At 45.4% G+C, this 22719-nt stretch overlaps 1 protein-coding gene across 1 annotated transcript; it reads right to left on the reverse strand.

The window, feature by feature from the left end:
* Nucleotides 1–342: 342 nt before the first annotated feature.
* Nucleotides 343–22429, reverse strand: INO80C (INO80 complex subunit C). Its single transcript, XM_060028902.1, has 5 exons — nucleotides 22148–22429; nucleotides 7549–7659; nucleotides 6480–6591; nucleotides 5666–5733; nucleotides 343–735 (listed from the first exon to the last, which is right to left on the reverse strand). The coding sequence occupies exons 1-5, from the start codon at nucleotides 22301–22303 to the stop codon at nucleotides 604–606; spliced, it is 579 nt and encodes a 192-aa protein (XP_059884885.1). The 5' UTR covers nucleotides 22304–22429; the 3' UTR covers nucleotides 343–603.
* Nucleotides 22430–22719: the final 290 nt, after the last annotated feature.

A 22719-nucleotide genomic window follows, 5' to 3' on the forward strand; every position in this document is an offset into this window, starting at 1 on the left:
AGGCTGCTGTAAATGCCACAGACCACTCAGTGGCTTAACTAACAGATGTACCTCTCTCGGTTCTGGAGGCCGGGAAGGGAAGAGAGGCTGATTCAGAGGCCAAGGCCTAGAACGAGGACTGACCCAGTGTGACAGGGTGAGCTCCTCAGTTCTCTCTTCTCCAGCCCCAATTCTGGACCTCCTCCAAGCATTCCGATCAGGGACAAATTGGAACATGCTCAGAGAGGGAGTCCCCGGGATCAGGAATAATTAAGCCTCATTGTCAGGACCCACTGTCGAGTCTTTAAACATGTTACAAGAGTCCACAGCTTTGAAGCAAAAGTTTGAGGACTTACTTGGGTTAAATTAAAAGCATAATTTTATATTTTCTTGTCAAACAACTTCACTTGGGGCAACAACTGAAGTATAATTTAATTCAACAGGATATATCACACTTGGAGGGAAAACACAAAAACCTCCTTAAATTAAAGCCAAACATGCTTTCCAAGGCCCAACACTGACATTTCCAGATTGACAGAATGAGTTTGTTTCCATAAAACAAAATCTTGAGTCCAAAGTCTGTCTTTGAGACAGTTTTCCACTTCATGCTCCATTTCTCCGGGCTCAGGGAACGATGCTCGTGGCCTTCCTCAGGGCCAGGTAGCCCGTGACCACGTCGGACGGCAGCCGCCGAATGTAGGAAAACTCCTCGATGGTGCTGAAGCGCAGCTTGCTCTGGGGGTCAGTGTAGCTGGCCTGGGTGGGAGACAGGCACAGAGAAGGGCAGAAAGTTGTTGTCAGACTTGAGATTTCAGATCAAGATAAACATTATTTTTCTGTTTTACTGAAACTGAAAAATGTCTTCATCACGTCTGACTCTGTCACCAAGAATGCTAAATCGCTCAGTTTGGCAAAGACACATTAGTCTTCCCAGAACTGAGAAAGGCTTCAGGGTATGGACAGGAGGAAGGGTGAATAACCACATCAGACACCGGGACTCCTGTGGTTGGTGCCTCAGGGCTACCAGCAACAGGTCCAAACCGAATTCATCCTTCCCTGATCCCCGCCTTCAGACGCCACCTGCTTCAAACAAATGCTCCGGCTCTGTCACCCAAGGCCGGGGCAGGGGGGCACCCCGTCCCCACACCACCTACTCCCAGTGCGCTGCTCTCTTGCTTCCCCTCACCGCCCCCAGGTCACTTCCATGGCTCCCTGGGCTACCCTGCAGTGCCGGAATGGCCACCCACCCTCCTCCACTGGAAAGGGCTGCCATCTGACACCTGCAGCCAGGGGCATCTTTACAACCTGCAGCTCCGATCATGTCTTTCCTCGTGAAACCTTTCAAGGGCCCAAGTCCGCAGCACAGCTCCTCAGGCCCTGCCTGGGCCCCCCCTTCCGAGCCTCTGCCTCGGCCACGTGTCCCCACCGTCTGGTTCCAACCACCCCGGCTCTAAGCGCCTCCCTCCCGTCCTGCCCATTTGCCCTTTCCTTGCCCAGTGACCGCCCGCTCATCCCGAAGTCGCATCATCGGGGACGCTTTATCTGCCCACAGGCAGTCAGGACCCTATCCTCACGTTCACCTCAGTACCCCTGTCTCCGGTGGAATGCTTACCTCTGTTGCTCTTACGTTTATCATCTGTGGGACTCTGCCTGAAGTCTAGGCTGTGAGTCTCCACGAGGCAAGAACCCCGTGGCTTGCTTATCACTGGATCCTGGCTGTACTGAGTCCTAGTGCGATGCAGAGCGCACAGTGGGCCTTCAGCTACCATGAATGAGGGATGAGTGAATGAACAAACCAATGAACGATGGGGAGACACAGAAAAGAGAACTTGTTTCCCACTGATATATCAAAATTCTCTTTTGGTCTGTTCTCCCCACGTGCAGAGTGGAGACAATATTCACTTACTATCTACCTCAAGGCACATGGCTCCTACAGATTTTGAAACAGAAAACATGAGGGTGAGTCATTTGGAGCTCCTTTAAAAAATTATAAAAGATGCCATTAACATCTAGACCGGTAACAGCCAATTACTCAGGTGTGGACTGTTTGCGCCAGTGCTGGTCGTCTCTGCATGGACCCAGACGCGCTGGGATCTAAGGAGGGAGGGAGGCTTGGTGAAGAAGCAACAAGCTGAAGGGAACTTAGTCATGGGTTTCTCATGCTCTGAAAAGTCTTCAGTTCCATCACTGGGGATCTCCCTAAGGTATCTGAGGTCTGTGTGTTAGGAAAATGAGATTATTCCTAAAAAGCTAAGATTAATTAAAGTTCTATCTAAAACAGAACTTTGATCCTTTGGCTTAATCTAGATATTGCATTTCTGTACCACATTTCCTTTCATGCCACTCATATAAAGGAAGGCTTAACTGGAAAAACAGCAGCAGGTCCCTTCTGAGGGCTCCTGGCCATGAGGCAGTTAGATGTACTATCTGGCAGGGGAGCTGCCCTGCAGTTCCGAGCAGGGGTGCAGGCATGTGCATCTGGCTTTGATTATCTGGCCTCCATGGATGAACCAGCCCTGGCCCGGTTCCATCTCTGTGGCTGCCTCACTCCCACCACCAAACTGTGCCAAGCCCGCCAACCCAAGTTCAGGCCTCACTGCCAAGAAGGCTGCTGAACAAATAATGCGGAATACAGAGAACTGTTGCACCAACAAAGAGGTCAAACAAAAACTTGCACGGACCAGACCTGACCTAGTATTCTGAACAGAGGGAAGGAGGCTGGGTGACACCTCAGAGATGAACAAGTAAAGAACTGGACTCCTGCGGTCTGCCCTCCTCTGGGCTCCATCCCACCAGCCTGAATGAAGCAAAGGCCCCCTGCCCAGAGGGCAGGCAGCACACAGCTTTTCATGCCTCCCTTGTTACAGGGGGACAGGCAGTATATGCTGCTCCCCCATCTCACCCAGAGCCTTGTAACAAGGGCTAAACACAGGTGTGACCCTGCATCCCTTCCAGCCAGGCCCCAACACAGGGGAAATGGCCACTGGCTGGAACAGATGGGTCAGTGTAAACATGAGCCCGGCTTTATTTTATTTTTTAATTTTTTTGCGGTACGCGGGCCTCTCACTGTTGTGGCCTCTCCCGTCGAGGAGCACAGGCTCCGGACGCACAGGCTCAGCGGCCATGGCTCTCGGACCCAGCTGCTCCGCGGCATGTGGGATCCTCCCGGACCGGGGCACGAACCCGTGTCCCCTGCATCGGCAGGTGGACTCCCAACCACTGCGCTACCAGGGAAGCCCCCGGCTTTACTTTTTAATTACGTAAGTTTAATTTATACAAGTAACAGGTGAACATATTCTCCTCTAAAGAAAAGAAAACACTGCAAATAAGACTAAAGTCTCCTTTTACTACCATCTACCATCCAGAAGTCCTTTGTCTTCCCCTGAGGAAAGTGCTGCTAGGTGGGCACCCTTCCAGGCCTTGTTTATAAATATACCCTCACACACACATACAAACACACCAGAGAAGTGCCCAGTATTTTTTGTGACTGTGTATTGAGTTTTACTGAAGTGGTACCATGCTACTTATCCTGCTTTGCACCACATCTTGGAAGTTTACCCATGTTGTTACCTATACATCAAACTCACAGAATAGTGTGAACCCCCCAGCCCTACGCCACTGGTTGAACTTTATGTTGTTTCCAATATTTTGCTAACACATTTTCTCATAAGCACTTCTGCAAGAAGCTCCTTGTACACAATATTTCTCTAGGGAGCTGGCTGGAAGGCAAATTGCTAGGTCGTAGGCCTCTACCTTTTTGTCTCAATAGATAGTGCCAATCGTTTTCCCGAGAATGTGTACCAGTGTGGCTCCCACCTCAAGACAGCCATGTAGGAGGATGTCCATTGTCTATGTTGGTGACAAGGCATATAACCAAATGTCTTCATTTCTTTCCTACCTGATGAGTCTTTTTCCTAATTATCATTGAACATCTGCTCATTGGTCATCTGTATTTCCTCCTTGTAATTGTCTGTTCATATTCTTGTAGCTGATTCTTCTATGGGATTGTCTTTCAATGATTTGGTAGAGTTCTTTGTTTATTCAGAATGTCTTAATTCTTACACACAGTGGGGCAATAGGTTAGTTATGTATAACATGACAAGTCCTTTGCCAATGGCATAAATGGGCCTGGAACAATGCTTCTCAAAATGATTTTCATGCCTCCTAGTGTGTGAAAACCACTCCACTAGCAGATGAGCTGCCTGATAGTGGTGAGGATAAAGCTACATTCTAAGGGGCCACCCTCCAAGTCTGGCCATAAACCATGGCTTCTACAAGCTCAGCACAAAATGGTACAGGGAGAAATTTCCACTTTGGGCCATAACAGAATAACTTGTGCCAGATGAGCCCTCCTTCCATAAACAACTGTTAAAATGGGTCAAATATATGAGGCAACTATTTTCAGGCAGTAGACAAGAGATAGCATAAGACTACAATATTTTTCTCAAATGGAAGTCCCCTCAGGGGACCTTTCGAAAAAGATACATGCCCATGAATGGACGCAGAAAGAAGAACCCAACACAGACACACAGACACAGACACACACATACACACACAGACATCACTTTATAGTGCTTCTGCTCTCCCTGTTTTTTAGGATCATTATATTTAAGGTCTATGTTAACAAGTCTGTAGTACTCTGAGGAGTGTGTGCTCTTTGGAGGAAAAGCTAAAACATATGACTAACTCAGAGAGGAAAACTAACATTATTTTCAAAAATATAATAAAAAATCTTTCCCAATATCATTAATTTAGTGTGCTACAGAAGTTGGAGGCACACATTTTCATAAAAAGGTAAAGCATTTAAATGATGTCTATGAGCTTCAAAAAGTGAGGTGTCTCATTATTTCTACAGTTACGAAAAGAAGCCCATCTTCCAAATTTAACAATAATGAAAAAGGATGAAGAAAGCGAGCAGAAAATTCCACACTTCATCCACATTCTGCAAACGAGGAAACGAGGTTCTCTGGGGTCGCTGAGGTTCGGGGACTTACCCAAGTCCCACTTGTCCAACTGCACTGCTGGTTTTCAAACTGTTTTCCCTAGAAGCACCGTAGGGGTCCCTGGGGTGGGGAGTGGGGGGAAGGGCAGAGGACCAGATCCACACGGGGTCACAGTGGGCAGGTGGGCTCCAGGGGATTCTGTAAAAGATTTCATTTGGAAAAGGGATTCTGATGCTTAAAAATAAATTTGAAAATCACTATCTTTACGATAGTGCCTCTTTAAAGAAGGTTAATTTTTGTTTTTTAAGTATTGAGTTGGCCAAAAAATTTGTTCAGGTTTGTCCATAAGATCTTACGGAAAAACCCAAACGAACTTTTTGGCCAACCCAATACAATCATCTCTAAATTGCAGGATTTTTTTTTTAAACTTCAGCAATAAAAATGGGAAATGGTTGTTTCTTTCATGTTCTCTCATATAGTTAACAAGCAGAGGAAGGGAAACTAACACTCAGGTCTCCTGCTTTCGGGGGCAACCCTCGCTCCAGGCTGCCCACATGGATGCCCCAGGTTGCAGCCACTCGTAAATAACTGAGTGAATGCTTCCGCACAAACCCATCACCTGTTCAGAGTACACGGGCTCCGGCAGGACCAGTGTCAATATCCAACACCTTCTAATTAGACAGTACCGTGAAATCTCCTTCTCAGTTCAATGTTGTAAGACACAGAGATGTAATTATACTCACAAGAAGACCTGAAACATCAGAATACTTCTTAGCTGGTTTAAAGGACGGAGGAGCATCAATACTGAAGTCTGGGGGAAAAAAAAAAGAAAATAACTAAACTGGCTTTAAAAAGTTCAGACCCTTTCCCTTTTTTTTTTCCTAAAATACTGCTTGATAATATTCCTGAACTTTTTACTTTGCGATTCAGTACTCAGAGAATTCTCTGGGGAAATAATGCAGGATGTCATAGACCAAGTGCAGGCTCCAGATCCTGCTCTGCCCTGTCCCCAGGGACCCTCCCCTCCAGCAGAACCACGGGAAAGCTCATCTGCCCACAAGCTACTTTCACTGTCTCCAGTTACACGGACTGATGTGATGAGATGCCAAACAACCCGCTAATTGGATCTGAGCATCCAGACACCGGAATGTCCACACCCAGGCAACTGACTAGTTCAGTTGTCACCCGTCTGAGTCACCCCCATGAAAGACGTGCAGTGGGGCAAGAGATGGAAGGAAGTTCGAACCTGTACTTTCCATGGAAGTTGAGCAGAACATGTTAACACAGATTTGGAAATACTGCAACATACTACTGCTGCAGATCGAAATGTTAACAGTGACACTAAAAACCACACGTCCATGACAACGCAAACACACAGGTTCAACACAGAATACAGCTATGAGGAAATACACACATAATCTCCCTATGTGGATGCCACTGTAAAATTCCCAAGCTAAAAAGTGTTTCTACATGAATGCAAACACAATAATGTGGGTTTGTTATAAGAAAGTTCCTAGTCTGACATTATAAACACATCGGAGGTTCTAGTCAGCTCACAGTTAGGATCATTCAGTTGCCATGGCAGTGCCCTTTCAGAAGCCAGAATCTGTTTCAGGTTCTTCCAGGTTCTATTCTTCTTGCCAGCCGCTGCGCCACCGTGGCCAGAGTGCTCGAGGCGAAAACACGGATTGGAAGAAACAGAAATCAGGGGAGATGATCACTTCAGTATCTGACATTTATGCATATTCATAACTGTAATAAACCCCTCATTCCATCAGCAGTCAGTGTACCCTAAGGCTTTTTAAAAAAGTATTACACCGTACACTTTAATCTTACTTATAAAAAAACACAGCTTTTGGATTGCCAAAACATATGAGTTAGTTGGTGACGGAGTAGAAACAAAAGGTTATTTTTTTATATGCACATAGAAAATCACATCCTTTATTGGGTCTTACTTTATGGAGTTCACTCATGAATTTCCCACTACTTTAAATTTACTACAGGGTTAGATTTAAACTCATGACCACATCTCCAAACTCCTTTCTGAGGGCCAGTCTCCACCTTGTAAATTACTGGTGCTCCAGGAAAACCCAAGGAAGCCTCAATCATGGCACAGCAAGCCTTCTGGAATTTTTTTTTTTTCTTTGTTGTCTTATGACGATGACAAAATAAAATGGAAGGAATACAAAAATCTGTTACAACTGTTAACGCTGTATTTTCAAAGCTAATTAATGAAAAATAAACTTCAATGGTATAATCTGAATCATGTAATTTATCCTACCCCTCAAGCACTCCTCTTTTAGTTAATTATTTCAAGCCTCACCTAAATCTTATGAAGAAGGAAGGTGAGCAATCATCGTGGAAGTGACCCACTCTCAAGATGGTATCCTTTAATGAGTTCCACAAAGGACACCAAAATCCTTGGGAACTGGCACACTGGGAGGTCAACAGGAAGGGCCTTCTTCTCCCGCCCCTACCGCTCCTACAACAGCCCACAGTGGAGGAGGCGGTGACTTGGGCTGATGGAGACGGGGCACCAGTGCTGCCTGGGCTGCAGGCCCAGCAAGATCAGGGGCCGAGGTACAGTTGTTTGGGTTTTTATTTCTAAAACACCTTAGATGCTTACCACAAAGTTGGGATCCTTAAATGGCAAAGGTTTGGCAGCTTTTTCAAGAGGTCCTGTGCTAAAATCGGAGGGCACCATTTTATTCTCACTCACGCCTTCCATGCTGATACCCTTAAAACATAATAAGAATAGTACGAGGTCAGCGTCCTTTAGCTGAGCTTCCTAACTCAGCTCTCAACAAGACGTAAGATGACAGTACCGGACACGCGAGGGGAGACGGTGCGCCCAGAGCCCCAGCGGGCGGCCTGCACCGGGGGAGAACCTGGAAGCAGCACCCGCTGTGCAGAAGCCACAGCAGAGGCAGCCAGGACCCCAGCCGCCAGGCTTCCTGGCTCCCCTGAGTGCCAAGCACAGGTGTCTCACTACTACAAGATGGATGCTATTATCCCCAGTTTACACAGAAGAAAACTGAGGCTCAGGTATACGGGTTCAAGGCCACACAGGGATTACCTCTGGATTCAAACCCAGGTGGAGGCAATTCCAAAAGGCCCCACCATCTCCGTGACACCACATGGCCCCTACTCCTGCCCATCTTGTCAAATTGTGTCTTGAAACATTAAGACAAAAAAGGTCCAGCCCCTTTAAGGGTCTCACTGGCTGGAGAACCCAGGATGGAGCTGGTACGCGTAAGGGCACAACAGGATGTGGGCATTCTGAGCACGGAGAATAAAGGGAGAGCAGGCTGGGGGCCACGGTCACCTGGCTGCGGCAGAGAGCGCCCTGACAAGCAGGCTAATGCACTTTAAAACAAAAAACCTTTGAAGCCAAGAATCAGGAAGAAAATACAAGCCAAAGGAAGACATCACTTCTGATTTGTAACGCTACTTCCAATCTTCCCAGACCGCAAGAGACTGTTTTATAATTGATATATAATTTATATACAGTGAAATGTGCAGATCTTAAGTGTACGTTTCATGAGTTTTGCCAAATGCTTCCACTTGTGTAATCCAGGTCCCTAACGAGGCAGAACATTTCCATCATCTCAGAAAGTGCCCTCATGCCCCTTCCTAGTCAATACCTTCCAACGTCAGGCAGCCACTGTTCTATTTCCACCACGTTACTTTGGCCTGTTCTAGAAATTTATATGAGTGGAATCCGACAGCATGTACTGTTTGCTGTGTTTGGCTTCTTTAGCTCAGCATAAAGTTTTTGAGGTTTGTCCATGTCGCTGCATAGATTGGTAGATTGTCTCACAGAATCTGTATACCAGTCAGCAGAGCGGTGTTCTGCTGTATGGATGTACCACAATGTGCCTGTCCATTTTCTTGTTGATGAAATGTGGGTCATTTTCAGTCTTCAGCTATTATAAACAAAGCTGCTGTGAACATTCTGTACAAGTCTTTATGTGGACATGTGTCTTTACTTCTCCTGGGTAAATACCTACTAGTGGAAAGGGTTATAGGGTGAATAAACTTTATGAGAAACTGACAGATCATTTCCCTAAACGGCTGCACTCTTTGACACTCCCAGCAGGAGTGTATGAGAGTTCTGGGGGGTGGGGGAGACAGGGACCACCCACCCTGCTGCAATAGTTCCCCGAACAGTTTCTTCTCACACACCTTCCGAGACTCCTCTCCAGGGTCTCTCCTGTGGGTCTGTGCTCCCTCTCCTCTGCCCACAACCCTTCTTCTATCTGGACTGCCCCTCACCTTATCCTCCCCCTATTCACGGTCTTTCCTAACTTTTCTCCCCTCCAAGGCCTAGCTCTCTAAGAACTAAGACGCCTCCAATTTCGCAACCTTTTCCCACCATCTATAGCTACAGTTCCCTCTCTCTTTCTTTTCCTATCCTCCCCTCCCTCCGCAGTCCTTCGCCTTTATCTGGCCCTTCCTCAGCTCTGGGGTTCAGGGGAGGGCCTCAGAAGCACACATCTTGCCCTCTCCGTTTTCTACAGCACACTCAGCGACACACTTCTAAATGTAAACTTGACGTAACTCCCCTATTTACAGCTCATCAGTGCTTCCCACTGCCCTGGGAATTAGGCACAAGTCTGGCCCCCTGGCCTCCTCTCCAGCCTCCCCTCTTGCACCCCTCCCTCCTGTATTTTGTATTTTCTGGTCCAGAATCCATGGAGTCATTTTCTGTAAGCATAAAGAGTTTCCATTTTTTTCCATTTTTATTTATGCTCCACTAAAATTTCCATTGGGATTAGTCCATGCCAGTTTTACTTTTGCAACAAAGATTAGATTTAGCATTTTGTACATAACCAACTTTTTATTGCCCTTGGGATTTTTCCTTCATGGTCATAGTATTTCTGCACATACATGTGTCCTGAGAGACCCAATCTGATGAGGAAGATTTGATTTTTCCCATCACATTTAATCAGTAACCAACGTTAGCTTGAGTAGTTCTGGCCAGTTGTCAATTTATTTAGTGTTGACTATTTGTAAGAGTAATATCATAAATTGGATACATGACTGATAGTTAGTATTTAAGTCTTGGTTAGTCACTGAAATAACAACAGCTTTGTGAAACAGGCAGGGAACAACAGACCAGAAGAAGGAGAGACAAAGGAGAGAGGTGAGCAGATGAGGGAAGGGACAGATTCCAAGGGTGAGAAGGCACAGGGGGTCAGAACAACCTGCTTCACCATCTGGCCCAGGCTTCCGTGCCCTGCATCTAACCCAGTGCCTGGCACAGAGTAAGCCCCAAATAATCACTGACTGATTAACTGACTGGAGTTAAGGAATAAGACAACGCAGCGTCACTCCATGCCAGCATCAGTATTTGAGATGTGTATGCTCCGGAGTTCACTGTAAGGAATCGTCTCTGGATGGGATGCAGTGGCCAAACCCAAAGAAACACAGGAAGGATAATTCAGAAACGACTGGGCTTGGTTACCTATAGGGCACAAGGGAACAGGGTGGGAGGAAGGGGAGATGGGAAAGGATGAGAGAGGAGTAAACTTCTCCAAGTATAGTTATTTGTAAAGTTTTGACCTTTTGAACCATGTTAAAGTTTCACATACAAACAAATAAATAAATAAAACCAACCAGCAAGGATCGGGCAGCAGATAGAGAAAATGGAATACAAACAAAAACCAATTTAACTGAGGTTTGAATGAATAACTCAACCACACTGAAGGGGAGGAAGGGAGAAATAACGTTAGTGATGTGAACATAGTATTCTTACCATATAACCTAAGGTTAGAGGCAAAAAGAACCAGGAACAATTGGTAGGTTTGTTTCTCACAAGGGTACCGGTTAATAATTCTGAAACTACACATCTTCTAAGATGAGGCAAATAAGGAATGAGGGGCGGCTATAATGAACCTTGTGCTATTGGATGGAAATCACAGGTCAGCAATAGGAGTTCATGGTTTCTAACATATATACAGACAGATAAACACAGAAATGGATACAGAGGCATTAAGTGATCCAGGCTCAGTGTTTCCTGAAACTCATATCCAATGGCACTGGAAAGTCCAGATATCACCTACTGTTACGAAAACATAAAAAAATAATAACAGAAGACTGGGAACTTCAGAAAGAAAAGGGGAACAATCGAATGAGTGAAAAAAACTGGGGTAAATATAATAGACTATCATTAGCCTCATGAGTTTCTTAAATTCTATATGATGTCAAAGCATGGGGGGTGCTTACACACACACACACACACACACACACACACACACACACACACACACACACCCCTCCATTTCCTAGCTCTTCCATGGAGATGGCTGGGAACAATAAACCATAGGGACACCAGGTATAGATCCTGGTTTCTAAATATTGTTCTCCAAGAACTAGTAATCTTTGAAGAAATGGCTGATTCCAGGGCTGGGGCAGGGAAGTACAAGATGAGCCTTGTGGCACCAGAAAGTAAGAAAACGCTTGTATCAGTTTGCTAGAGCTGCCTAACAAAATACCACAGACTGGGTGGTTTAAATAACAGAAACTTATTTTCTTACAGTTCTGGAGACTAGAAGTTCAAGATCAAGGTGTCAGCAGGGTTGGGTTTTCCTGAGACCTGTCTCTCTCTCTCTTTTTTTAAAATTGTTTTTTAAAATTTTATCTTATTGAAGTATAGTTGATTTACAATGTTGTATTAATTTCTGCAGTACAGCAAAGTGACTCAATTATACATATATATACATTCTTTTTCATATTCTTTTCCACTACAGTTTATCACAGGATATTGAGTATAGTTCTCTGTGCTATACAGTAGGACCTTGTTGTTTATCCATTCTATATATAATAGTTTGCACCTGCTAACCCCAAACTCCCAACCCATCCTCCCCCCACCCCGTCCCCTGGCAACCACAAGTCTGTTCTCTATGAGATCTATCTCTTTGGCTTGTGGATGGCCATCTTCTCACTGTGTCCTCACATGGTCTTTTCTCTGTATACACGCCCTCCCCACCCCATCCCTTTCCCTCTTCTTATAAGGACACCAGTCATACTGAATTAGGGCTCCACCCTTATGACCTCATTTAACCTTAATTACCTCCTTAACGGCATTATTTCTAAATACAGTAACATTCTGAGGCATACTGGGGGTTAGGACTTTAACATATGAACCTTGAAGGGACACAGTTCAAGTCCATTACAGCACTCGAAAAGTGATGGGCGTAAATTAAAGGACATAGGAGTCAGTTTGAAGGTTCCCACTGGCCAAATCTGGACAATTTGCTCAACATCATGAGTCAGTAGGGAAATAGAAATCAAAACCACAATGAGATATCACTTCACACCCACTAGGATGGCTACACTCAAGGACATAATAATGTGTTGGTGAGGATGTGGAGAAACTAGAACCCTCATACATTGCTTGTGAGAATGTAAAAGGGTGCAATCACCCTTTTGTTTGAAAAACAGTCTCCTGGCACTATTTACAATAGCCAGGGCATGGAAGCAACCTAAGTGTCCATCGAGAGATGAATGGATAAAGAAGATGTGGCACATATATACAATGGAATATTACTCAGCCATAAAAAGATATGAAATTGAGTTATTTGTAGTGAGGTGGATGGACCTAGAGTCTGTCATACAGAGTGACGTAAGTCAGAAAGAGAAAAACAGAAACTGTGTGCTAACACATATATATGGAATCTAAAAAAAATTGGTTCTGATGAAACTAGGGGCAGGACAGAAATAAAGACACAGACGTAGAGAATGGACTTGAGGACACGGGGTGGGGGGGCAGGCGGGTAGAGGGTAAGCTGGGATGAAGTGAGAGAGTGGCATGGACATATATACACTACCAAACGTAAAATAGATAGCTAGTGGGAAGCAGCTGCATAGCACAGGGAGATCAGCTTGGTGCTTTGTGACCACCTAGAGGGGTGGGATAGGGAAGGTGGGAGGGAGACGCAAGAGGGAGGGAATATGGGGATATATGTATACATATAGCTGATTCACTTTGTTATAAAGCAGAAACTAACACAACATCGTAGAGCAATTATACTCCAATAAAGATGTAATAAAAAAAACAACAGTCTGCTGGGTCCTCAAAATGTTAAACATAGAATTATCATATGACCCCCAAATTCAACTCCTAGGTATATACCCAAGAGAACTGAAAACATATGTCTATGTAAAAATCCATATATAAATAGTCATAGAAGCGTTATTCATAATAGCTCAAAAGCATAAACAACCTAAATGTCCATCAACTAATGAATGCATAAACGAACTGTGGCTTACCCATACAATGGAGTATTCAACTGTAAGAAGGAATGAAGTACTGACACATGCTACAACATGGATAAACCTTGAATATATTATGCTAACTGAAAGAAGCCAGACACAAAAAGCCACATATTGTATGATTCCACTTATCTGAGGTACCTAAAGTAGTCAAATTCATAGAGGTAGAACGTAGATGAGGGGTTTATCAGGAGCTGGCAGGACAGGGGAATGGGGAGTGACTGGTAATGGGGAGGGGGTTGCTTTGGGCGGTCATGGAAATATTCGACAATAAGATAGTAGTGATGGTAGCACAACTCAGTAAATTTATTATAAACCACTGAACTGTACATTCTAAAGGCGTGAATTTTACGGTATACAAATTATATCTCAATAGAGCTGTTACAAATAAACAAACCAATAAATGTATGAAAGACTGAATGAAGAAGGCTAGTAATGGATTGTGACCCAGAGAACAAAATGAGAATGGACGAATACAAACACTGATTGTAAGAATGCAAAGGAAATGGGAGAGAAGAGAAAGCTCTTGCTCACAGCAGGATTCTAATAACTGTAGAAGGAAAGAAAGAATTAGAAAATCACCATTTGGCAACCACCACTGTAATAACTGTTGCAGGCAGGAACCATCAACAGACACTAAAAGTGGTTGGCAAAAGTGTGAAGAGAAACAGGATATACACAGTCTCAAGACACTGATACTTTAATACAAACAGGAACACAATAACCTCATAGTGGAGAAAACTGGCAGACACTAACTTACTAAGTGCTCACAGACACATCACCCGCAACGGGATGGATCGACATCAAGTTCCACGACATGAAGCGCGGAGAAGGGAACAGCATCCTTCTCTGCTCCTGCCAAAATGTATCACCCGAATCTAATCACAAGGAAATATCAGACAAGCCCGAACTGAGGAAGAGTCTATGAAACAATGAGCGGTGCTCTTCAGAAGTGTCGTGGTCATGAAAGATAAAGACTGTTCCACATAACAGGAGGCTAAAAAGACATGACAACCAAGTGCAAAGTGTGAGCCTAGGCTGGATCTTGGACCAGGCAAAGGACGAGAATAAGGTCTGTATATGAGGTATCAGTGCCGCTTCAACGTTCATTCCCTAAATTTGACCACTGTACTGCTGTTATATATGTAAGAGAATGCCTTTGGTTTTAGGAAATCCACACTAAAATATTTAGAGGATTAAAAAAATACAGTGGCCATGTGAGACCCTCCCCTGCACACAGCCAGCTGCCAACCTAACAGCGAATGAGCCACGGGCCCTGGGGAGGAAGCAATGGCTGGCATGCAGATGGAGAAGAGTGACAGGGACCTGCTCTGTCAAGAGGTGGTGGCGGGCTTCCCTGGTGGCGCAGTGGTTGAGAGTCCGCCTGCCGATGCAGGGGACACGGGTTCGTGCCCTGGTCCAGGAAGATCCCACGTGCCGCGGAGCGGCTGGGCCCGTGAGCCATGGCCGCTGAGCCTGCGCGTCCGGAGCCTGTGCTCGTCAACGGGAGAGGCCACAGCAGTGAGAGGCCTGCGTACCGCAAAAAAATAAAAAAAAAAAAAAGCGGTGGTGGCACCTGCCAGTGTCAGAAGAAGGATAGGGGTTATTTTCCCCAGGAATCCGACAATTCACAAGGGCACAGCAAGACACCGGCGAGGAGCAGTCCGGTGGGTGGGGGCTGCCAGGAGGCTGGGCCTCCAGGGCAGCCTAAGTTAAGGGAGAGAGGGGAAAACAACCCTGCTAACTATGCAGTGAGCATCACGTCAGAGCAGAAAAGCCAAGCCAGCCAGGGCCAACTCAAGAAAAACAGGTGGAATGTGAAAGAGGTTTCCCGGGGCCAGATCCACTGTAAGTTTCAACTTCATTTGAGTTTTTCATAAAGAAAATGACTGCTTACATAATGTTGTTTCCATCTGGGAGAAAATAAACAAACGGAAGTGTTCAGAAGCAAAGAGGAGATACTAGAGGGAAACGAAGAACCAGGCCCCAAGGCCTCCTATGGTGATTCCAGAACTACCCATGGAACACGCCTGGGTTGCAGGCCACCGTCCTCAGCAGGGACGTCGGCTTTTTCTCGTGGGCCAGAACAGCCTGCGTTCCTCCCTCTCTCCGTCTGCTTCTTCCCTGACTCCTAGTGGGGGGCTTAAAGGCGCCGGGTGCACAGTGAAATCCCGGGAGGGAACAAGGGCATCCTTTGAGGTCGGCTGTTTGCTCCCAGGTCCCGGGAGACCCAGGGGGAGGCAACCGGAACACCTCGCTGGACTTGGGCAGGGGTGCGGCCCCAGAGGCGGCGGAGGAAAGCAGGTGCCTTGCAGCCCACATGGGTTGGCAGGTCTGGGCGCCCGCCCCCGGGAGAGGACATGCCAGCAGACAGAGGACAGAGCATGGGAGGCAATGGGAAGAGAGGGTCGGGAGTCTGCATCAGCCGCTCCAGCAGCAAGAAGCGGGTGAGGGTGATGCGCTCAAGCGCTGACTTCCACGACCGAACCCTCCTGTTCGTCTGGTCACCCCATCCTTATCTCCTCCCTCATCAGCAGGCCAAACCCCGCTGAGGAGTCACACTGAGGATGGGACAGGAAAGGACGCCATCCTGACACCAGCTAGGCCACGTCAACCTGGGGCCACTTGCTGCCTCTGCAACAGTGAAGGCTTGCTTCCCTCTCTGACCAGATGCAAAAGAACACCCAACTCCGGGCCCTGAGCGGGGTTTTCTGCTTTTCTTTCCTCTTTAAACCCACCCTCCATGGTACTGCGCCCTCGTTCTTCCCCTCCCCTGGGCTTCAGCCATGCTGGACGCCCGGGTCTGTTAGTGAGGGAATGAGAGGGAGAGACGTACTGTCAAGGGGAGGTTCAAGTCTGTGAGGCTGGGCTGCAGTGAAGTACAATCTGAAATGATGTATAGTTTCCATGTTACTAAACCATTAGTCACACTAAGAGACTTTAGGAGCTGAACTGTCCCGCCCCAAGACACAAAAGCCCTGAGATCAGAGGAAAGGAATGAGGCCCGGCCCTAAGGGCTGTCCCCTCTTTGCAGCACGAAAAGAGCTGATTAAGCCCCAAGGAAGAGGAACCCGGGCCGCCATCAAAGGACTGCTCCAGAGTCAGCAAGGCCTCAGCTCGCCCGACCAGGCCCAAATGCACCACTTCGTGTCTCCTTGGCAGCCTGCAGGGCCCTGACTCAGACTGAAAGGGGGCCTTCTGTCTGTGGTTACACAGAAGGGAGACAAATGTCCTCTGTCTTATCATTCATGAATCCAATGCCCCGTTACATCTATCTAATAGTAGTCTAGATTCAAATACCTGACCCTAGTCTAAAACTGCAGGGTTACTGTAGGGTTACTTGAAACACAGTGAGATGCAACCTAACATTCGATCAAGTCAATTAAAAGCACTTAATTCCTTGAGAAGACTATCAACATAGAGAAAGGGTCAAGAAACAGTGCTAAGTGGGACTTCCCTGGCGGTCCAGTGGTTAAGACTGCACTTCCAGGGTAGGGGGCACAGGTTCGATCCCTGGTCGTGGAACTAAGATCCCACATCCCATATGTTGTGTGGTGCAACCACAAACAAACAAACAAACAAAAAGAAAACAGTGCTAAGTGAAAAGCAGGGCATGCAATGTTATACACCAAATACAGTTTCTTAAAAACTATATCAACACGTAGAAAACACAAATTATAATAATTGTGGGGGAAGACGACTGGCTGACGTTTTGTGTCCACTTTAAAAATAGAAAAAAGAAAACTAACATTATCATGATTTTTTTTAAAGGTGGGGTAGAATGATTATTTTTTAGATGAATACATCAAATCAGTCCAGTGTTCTCTGGATGCCTCCAATTACAGAAGATTGTACCATCACCTGCGCTCTGCACTAACCTTCTAAAGAAGCAACTGCTGCCTCTCAACTTATTTAGATGCTTTGCTAACTGCTTCACCATCACAAATCAGCCTGTTAGGTAACACTCAGTCTATAGATCAATTAGGTTTCTCTGTAGATTTTAACTTGAATAGGCACTTGCAAAGTCTAAAATGCCCTGTATTGAGCTAATAAAATTCCCCCACAAAGCTTTTCTCTGCACCTTGGATTTGGTTACATTAGAGATCCAATTACATCTTCTAAGGTAGAGACTGGTAAGAGTGATATTAAGAGAGGCAGTCAAGAAAAAAAAATGTGGACTCTGGACGGTCTGTCTGGGTCCCAATACTGACCCTACGAACCTGTTAGCTGTGTGACCATGGAAAAGTTACTTAACCTCTCTATGCTCCTGTCTTTTTACCTGCAGAATAACAATTCACAGAGAATTAAATGAGATAGTACTTAGAAGGTGCCTAGAACAACATTTGGTACACACTAAATGCCCACTAAATATTATTATTATTTATCATGACTTCTTTCACTTTAGCACAGCACAGTGTATCTGTTCTCCAGCCCAAGTTAACACTAATCATTTTCAAAATATCGTGACCAGAATGGATGGGAGATGGCACTTTCCAGATTATGATGTAATTAATCAATAACTATATTACTTATACTGAAAATATAAATCCAAACACAGAATTGTAATTCTGTGACAATGGGTACAACTTAGCAAGCATAAACACCAATAATTTCTGTTGAACTAAAGATTCATCTTGATGGAATAATACAACAATATTGTTTTAGTCCTATTAAACTATTTAATACCATTTTCTAGGGCTGACATAAAGGAGACGTCTATAAATGCTTTGCTCAGAATACTTTTAGATCAAAAATATTCCCTTCAACCCCTGAGGACTTCCAAGCAGAAAGCCCTCTAAATTTCATCTAGTCACTCAATTTTACTTTAGAAATAGCATGCACATTCTGGAAAGTAAAACCCACCTTAAGAATCCATCGAGTTATTTTCACCAATTTCAAAAAGCACTCTAATGTCTATGTAAATGTCCTTTATAAATTTTTAAACCCCATGAAAGTTTTACAGACACTGCTTTTTTGTAAGACACAAAATAGCAGAAACTACTGAAATTTCGATACTGAAAGACCTCTAAAGTCCCTTTTAACTCAAGAACTACAATCATTTATATTAAAAAACCCACTTATTTCTCACTGATGAAACCTTGAGCAAACTCATACATGTACACGGCGCCGACTCTGGAAGGCCTTCCCCATCCAAACCCACCACCCCTCAAAGGCCACCTCTAGTCCCGCTTCTCCCTCCCCACCTCTCCTTCTCTGATGAACATCACCTATGCTGAATCCTCATCTTCCTGTGTCCCACCACTAAGGCACCAATACCAGAGAAGACCTATAATCGGCTTTGGGACATGGTTAGAAATGACCAGATTTTCCTAACTGTTTCAGATATGTGATGGGTAGAATTCAGAGATGGCCCTTAAGATTCCCGGCCTCTGGTGTACACACACCTTCTCCCCATTTTTAAGCAAATGCACCACTAACGTACGTACCACTGTGAAGGGATCTAAGATATATTTAAGGGATTTGCAATATATATCTTATATTTGACATATAATTAAGGTCTCAAGTCAGCTGATCTTAAACAAGAGACTATCCTGGTGGGCCTGCCCTAATCACACAAGCTCTCTAAAGAGTCAGAGACAAGAGAAGTCAGAGACATTTGAGGTGTGAGAGAGATTAGACACAAAAGAGATTCTCCACAGCTGGCTTCACAGATAAAGAAGATGTGGTACATATATACAATGGAATATTACTCAGCTATAAAAAGGAACGAGATTGGGTCATTTTGTAGCGACGTGGATGGACCCAGAGTCTGTCATACAGAGTGAAGTAAGTCAGAAAGAGAAAAACAAATATCGTATATTAAGGCATATATGTGGAATCTAGAAAAAGGGTACAGAGGAGCCTATTTGTGGGGCAGGAATAGAGATGCAGACGTAGAAAATGGAAGTGTGGACACGGGGTGGGGGGAAGTGGGGTGGGATGAGTTGGGAGATTGGGATTGACATATATACACTACCATGTGTAAAATAGATAGATAGTGGGAACCTACTGTATAGCTCAGGGAGCTCAGCCGGGTGCTCTGTGGTGACCTAGATGGGTGGGAAGGGGAGAGGGTGGGAGGGAGGTCCAAGAGGGAGGGGATATAGGTATACATATAGCTGATTCACTTTGTTGTACAGCAGAAACTAACACAACATTCTAAAGCAACTAGACCCCAATAATAATGAATAAATAAATAAAGATGGAGGAGGCCATGTGGCTAGGAATGTGGACAGTGACAAATCGACAGCAAGGAGACAGGGACCTCAGCCCTACCACTGCAAAGAACTGAATTCTGCCAACAACCTGAGTGAGCTTCAAAAAAAGATTTTCCCCCAGAGCATCCAGGCAACAAACTAGCCCAGCCAACTCTTTGATTTCAGCTTGGTGACACCCTGAGCAGGGAACCAAACCACTCCTGTTGTGACAGGACTTCTGACCTACAGAACCAGGAACTCATAGGTGTTACTTAAGCTACTAAATTTGTGGTCATTTGTTACGACAGCAACAGAAAACTAATACAATATGTGTAGGTCATTCTCTCCTCCTGGAAGGATTTGGGGATGGCAGGGACAAGCTATAATCCCTTGAAATGTCTTAAGCATACTGCTGGAGACATAACAGAAATAAATTCTTGCTGACTGAGCTCAACTGAAATGGGACAGAAAGGCTGAGGAGGGAACACAGATAAGGGTCAATTCAGGAAGATTCCAGACAGCCCTCAGGGCAGCATTGCGCAAATGCCTGCATTTGCTGTGGACAAGGGAACTAGGATGGAATGCTATGTTAGAGCAGGAAGAAAAAAAAAAAAAACAGCTAAGACTCCTTTCTGGAGATAGAGGTCAAGTTTTTTTCCTTCTTCATGAGATGCTGAGGGTGGGAGTCAGGTAACTGTATACCTCATTAGTTAAATGCCAGCTGGGAAGAGGAGAACAAAGAAAGGAATTCACCTTTCCAGGGAATGCCCTTCTCTTTCTAGCCTGAGGACTCGCTGAGGCTGATGAGATGGAGAAGACCCACAGGGAGTACCTAGGCAGCCCGTCCCCTCACTGAGAGCTCTAAGGCCACCAGAGTTGTGATTTCCACCAAGCTGGGTTACTGGGAATTCCCAGCATCTTGAAGGCATTCGTCCACTCTCTGAAGCCTGCTGTGGAGGAGCTGATGATCAATGCTACCTTTAGGGTCAAAACAATCATTCCTCCCAATATGTACTGACTACATTCCTTGGTCTCAGCACAGCTGGATATCAACATGCACCGTGCACATACTGGGAGAAAGTACTCGCAATGCATATATCTGGCAAAGGACCCCAACCAATAATATATAAAGAACTCCTATACATTAACAATTAAAAAAAACAACAACACAATGAGAAAAAAATCAGACACCTCACAGAAGGTATCGGAATGGTCAAAAGCAAATTAAATAGTGATGACATCATTAGTAATCTGAGACACAAAAATTCAAACAAAGAAATACCATGACACAACCATCAGAATGGCTAAAATTAAAGACTCGATGCCAAGTATTGTTGAGGATGTAGAGCAACTGGAACTCTCATACTCTGCTGCTGAGAATGCACAATAGTGCAACTACCTTGGGAAATACCGTTTAACAATTTCTAAGTTCAATGTGTGTCTACCTCATGATCCAGCAATTCCACTACTATCCGTTGACCCAAGAGAAATGAAAGCATGTATCTACCCAGATTTTTAGGAATGTTCAGAACAGCTTACGCATAAGAGCAAAAACTGTAAACAACTCAAATGTCCATCAGTTGTGGTATATTTACACAATATACTCTATGTACTGATACAGGTAATAACATGAATGAATGAATAACTCTCACAAACATTTTTTTCACAGAGAAATCCAAACAGACACAAGAGAATATGCTTTGTATGATTTCATTTATATTCTGCTCAAAAACGCAAAGTCAATCTATGGTGAGAGATGTCAGAGTACTGGTTACCTCTGGCAGGGAGGGAAGAGAGTACTAACCGGAAAGGGTCACCAGGGAATATTCTGGGGCCCTTGGAAATGCTCTCTATCTTAATCTGGATGGTGGCCACATCGGTGGATACATATGTAAAGTCATTGATCAGTATCCTTAAGATTTGGGCATTGTACTGTATGCAAATCATACATCAATAAAGTATTTTAAAAGGAAAAAATGCACTACCAATTATCGACGGAGGAAGCCATAGACAGTTAATATCTCTAGAATGTCGTTCTGCGTTTAGGATGCCACGCCATGTGTTGGAGAGCACAAAATAACACACTCCATCTTTGCTTTCTCATTGCTTTAAATAAAATGAAGCAATTGCAGAGCCCCGATCTCCCAGATGCTGTGAAGTCTGTGCCAGGCGCTGTGCTCAGAGCTTAGGACCATGATCTCATTGAATCCTCATAACAACCGCATGAGATAAGACCAAATCCACTTTGGGACAGGGAAACTAGGGTCAAAAAAGCACTTTTCTGAGGATGAGGGAAATCATCTGTATCGATACATCTTTGTGTTCCTCCACACCGTTCATTAGGGCGCTCTGCACCTCACAGGCACTCGGTAAATGTCTGCAGAATGGACGAAGGTGAGACAGGAGAACTTCTGGTTGACTGAAACTCACATAAAGAAAAGTCCCGAGCCTCGCTCTAATCGCGACCCCGACGGGAAGGGGCGTCCCTACTAGTAAGGCAATAACAACCTCCCCACCTCCCCAGTTCTCCTCATGGACAATGCAACGCGGGTCATTCTTTAACCAAACTCCACGTATGCAAACTAAGGGGAAAAAATGTTTCATTTGCACCAGACACCTGCGTTTACCCAAGAGGTACGACTGCAGGGCCCCGCCCACGCGAGGCGCCCCGCCTCCCACTGCCCCGCCCCGCAGCCCGGCGCACGCGCTCTCCGCCCCGGCAACGCGCAGACTAGGGGAGTGACAGCGTACCTGCGCAAAGCCAGAGGCGGACACTTTTTTCTTCTTACTGGCGGTATAGCCCCCGGCGCTGCTGCCGTTGTGGAAAGGACTGGCCGGCCTCTTCTTGCTGTTCCGGGCTATCCCCGGAGTGGAAGTGGTGGCCACAATTGGAATTTGAGCCGCCATTCCTACCCCGAGTCTTCCTCCTACCCCCTCCCCACTTGGTCCCAGTGCAGGCCCTGGAACTTCCGGCCCGCCGTTACTTCCGTCTTAATGCTTTTGAAAACCCGGCCTGGACTCCGAAAGCTTTCGTTGACTTCTCTCGGCCAAATGTAAAAGGCGGAGCTCGGAGCTGTCTCTTCCTTCCGGGCGGGAGGGTGTCTGGCGGGCGGAGTGCTGCTGTTCACGAGCTCGGACCCGGGCACGTGCTTGGACGTTCCCTGGGATTGAGGATTAGAACATCCCGTGATCTTTTTAAAACAACTGGATTTTTAAAAAGTTAATCACCACGTTGTCTCTTCTCACGTTAAGTCAGAAGATTGATCGCTTTTGATGTCTCTAAGTGTAAAGGTAAGGTCATTCTCTGTGGACTAGACAGACCG

This window comes from Delphinus delphis, chromosome 13 (assembly GCF_949987515.2).
Source record: "Delphinus delphis chromosome 13, mDelDel1.2, whole genome shotgun sequence".
NCBI classification, from domain to species: domain Eukaryota; kingdom Metazoa; phylum Chordata; class Mammalia; order Artiodactyla; family Delphinidae; genus Delphinus; species Delphinus delphis.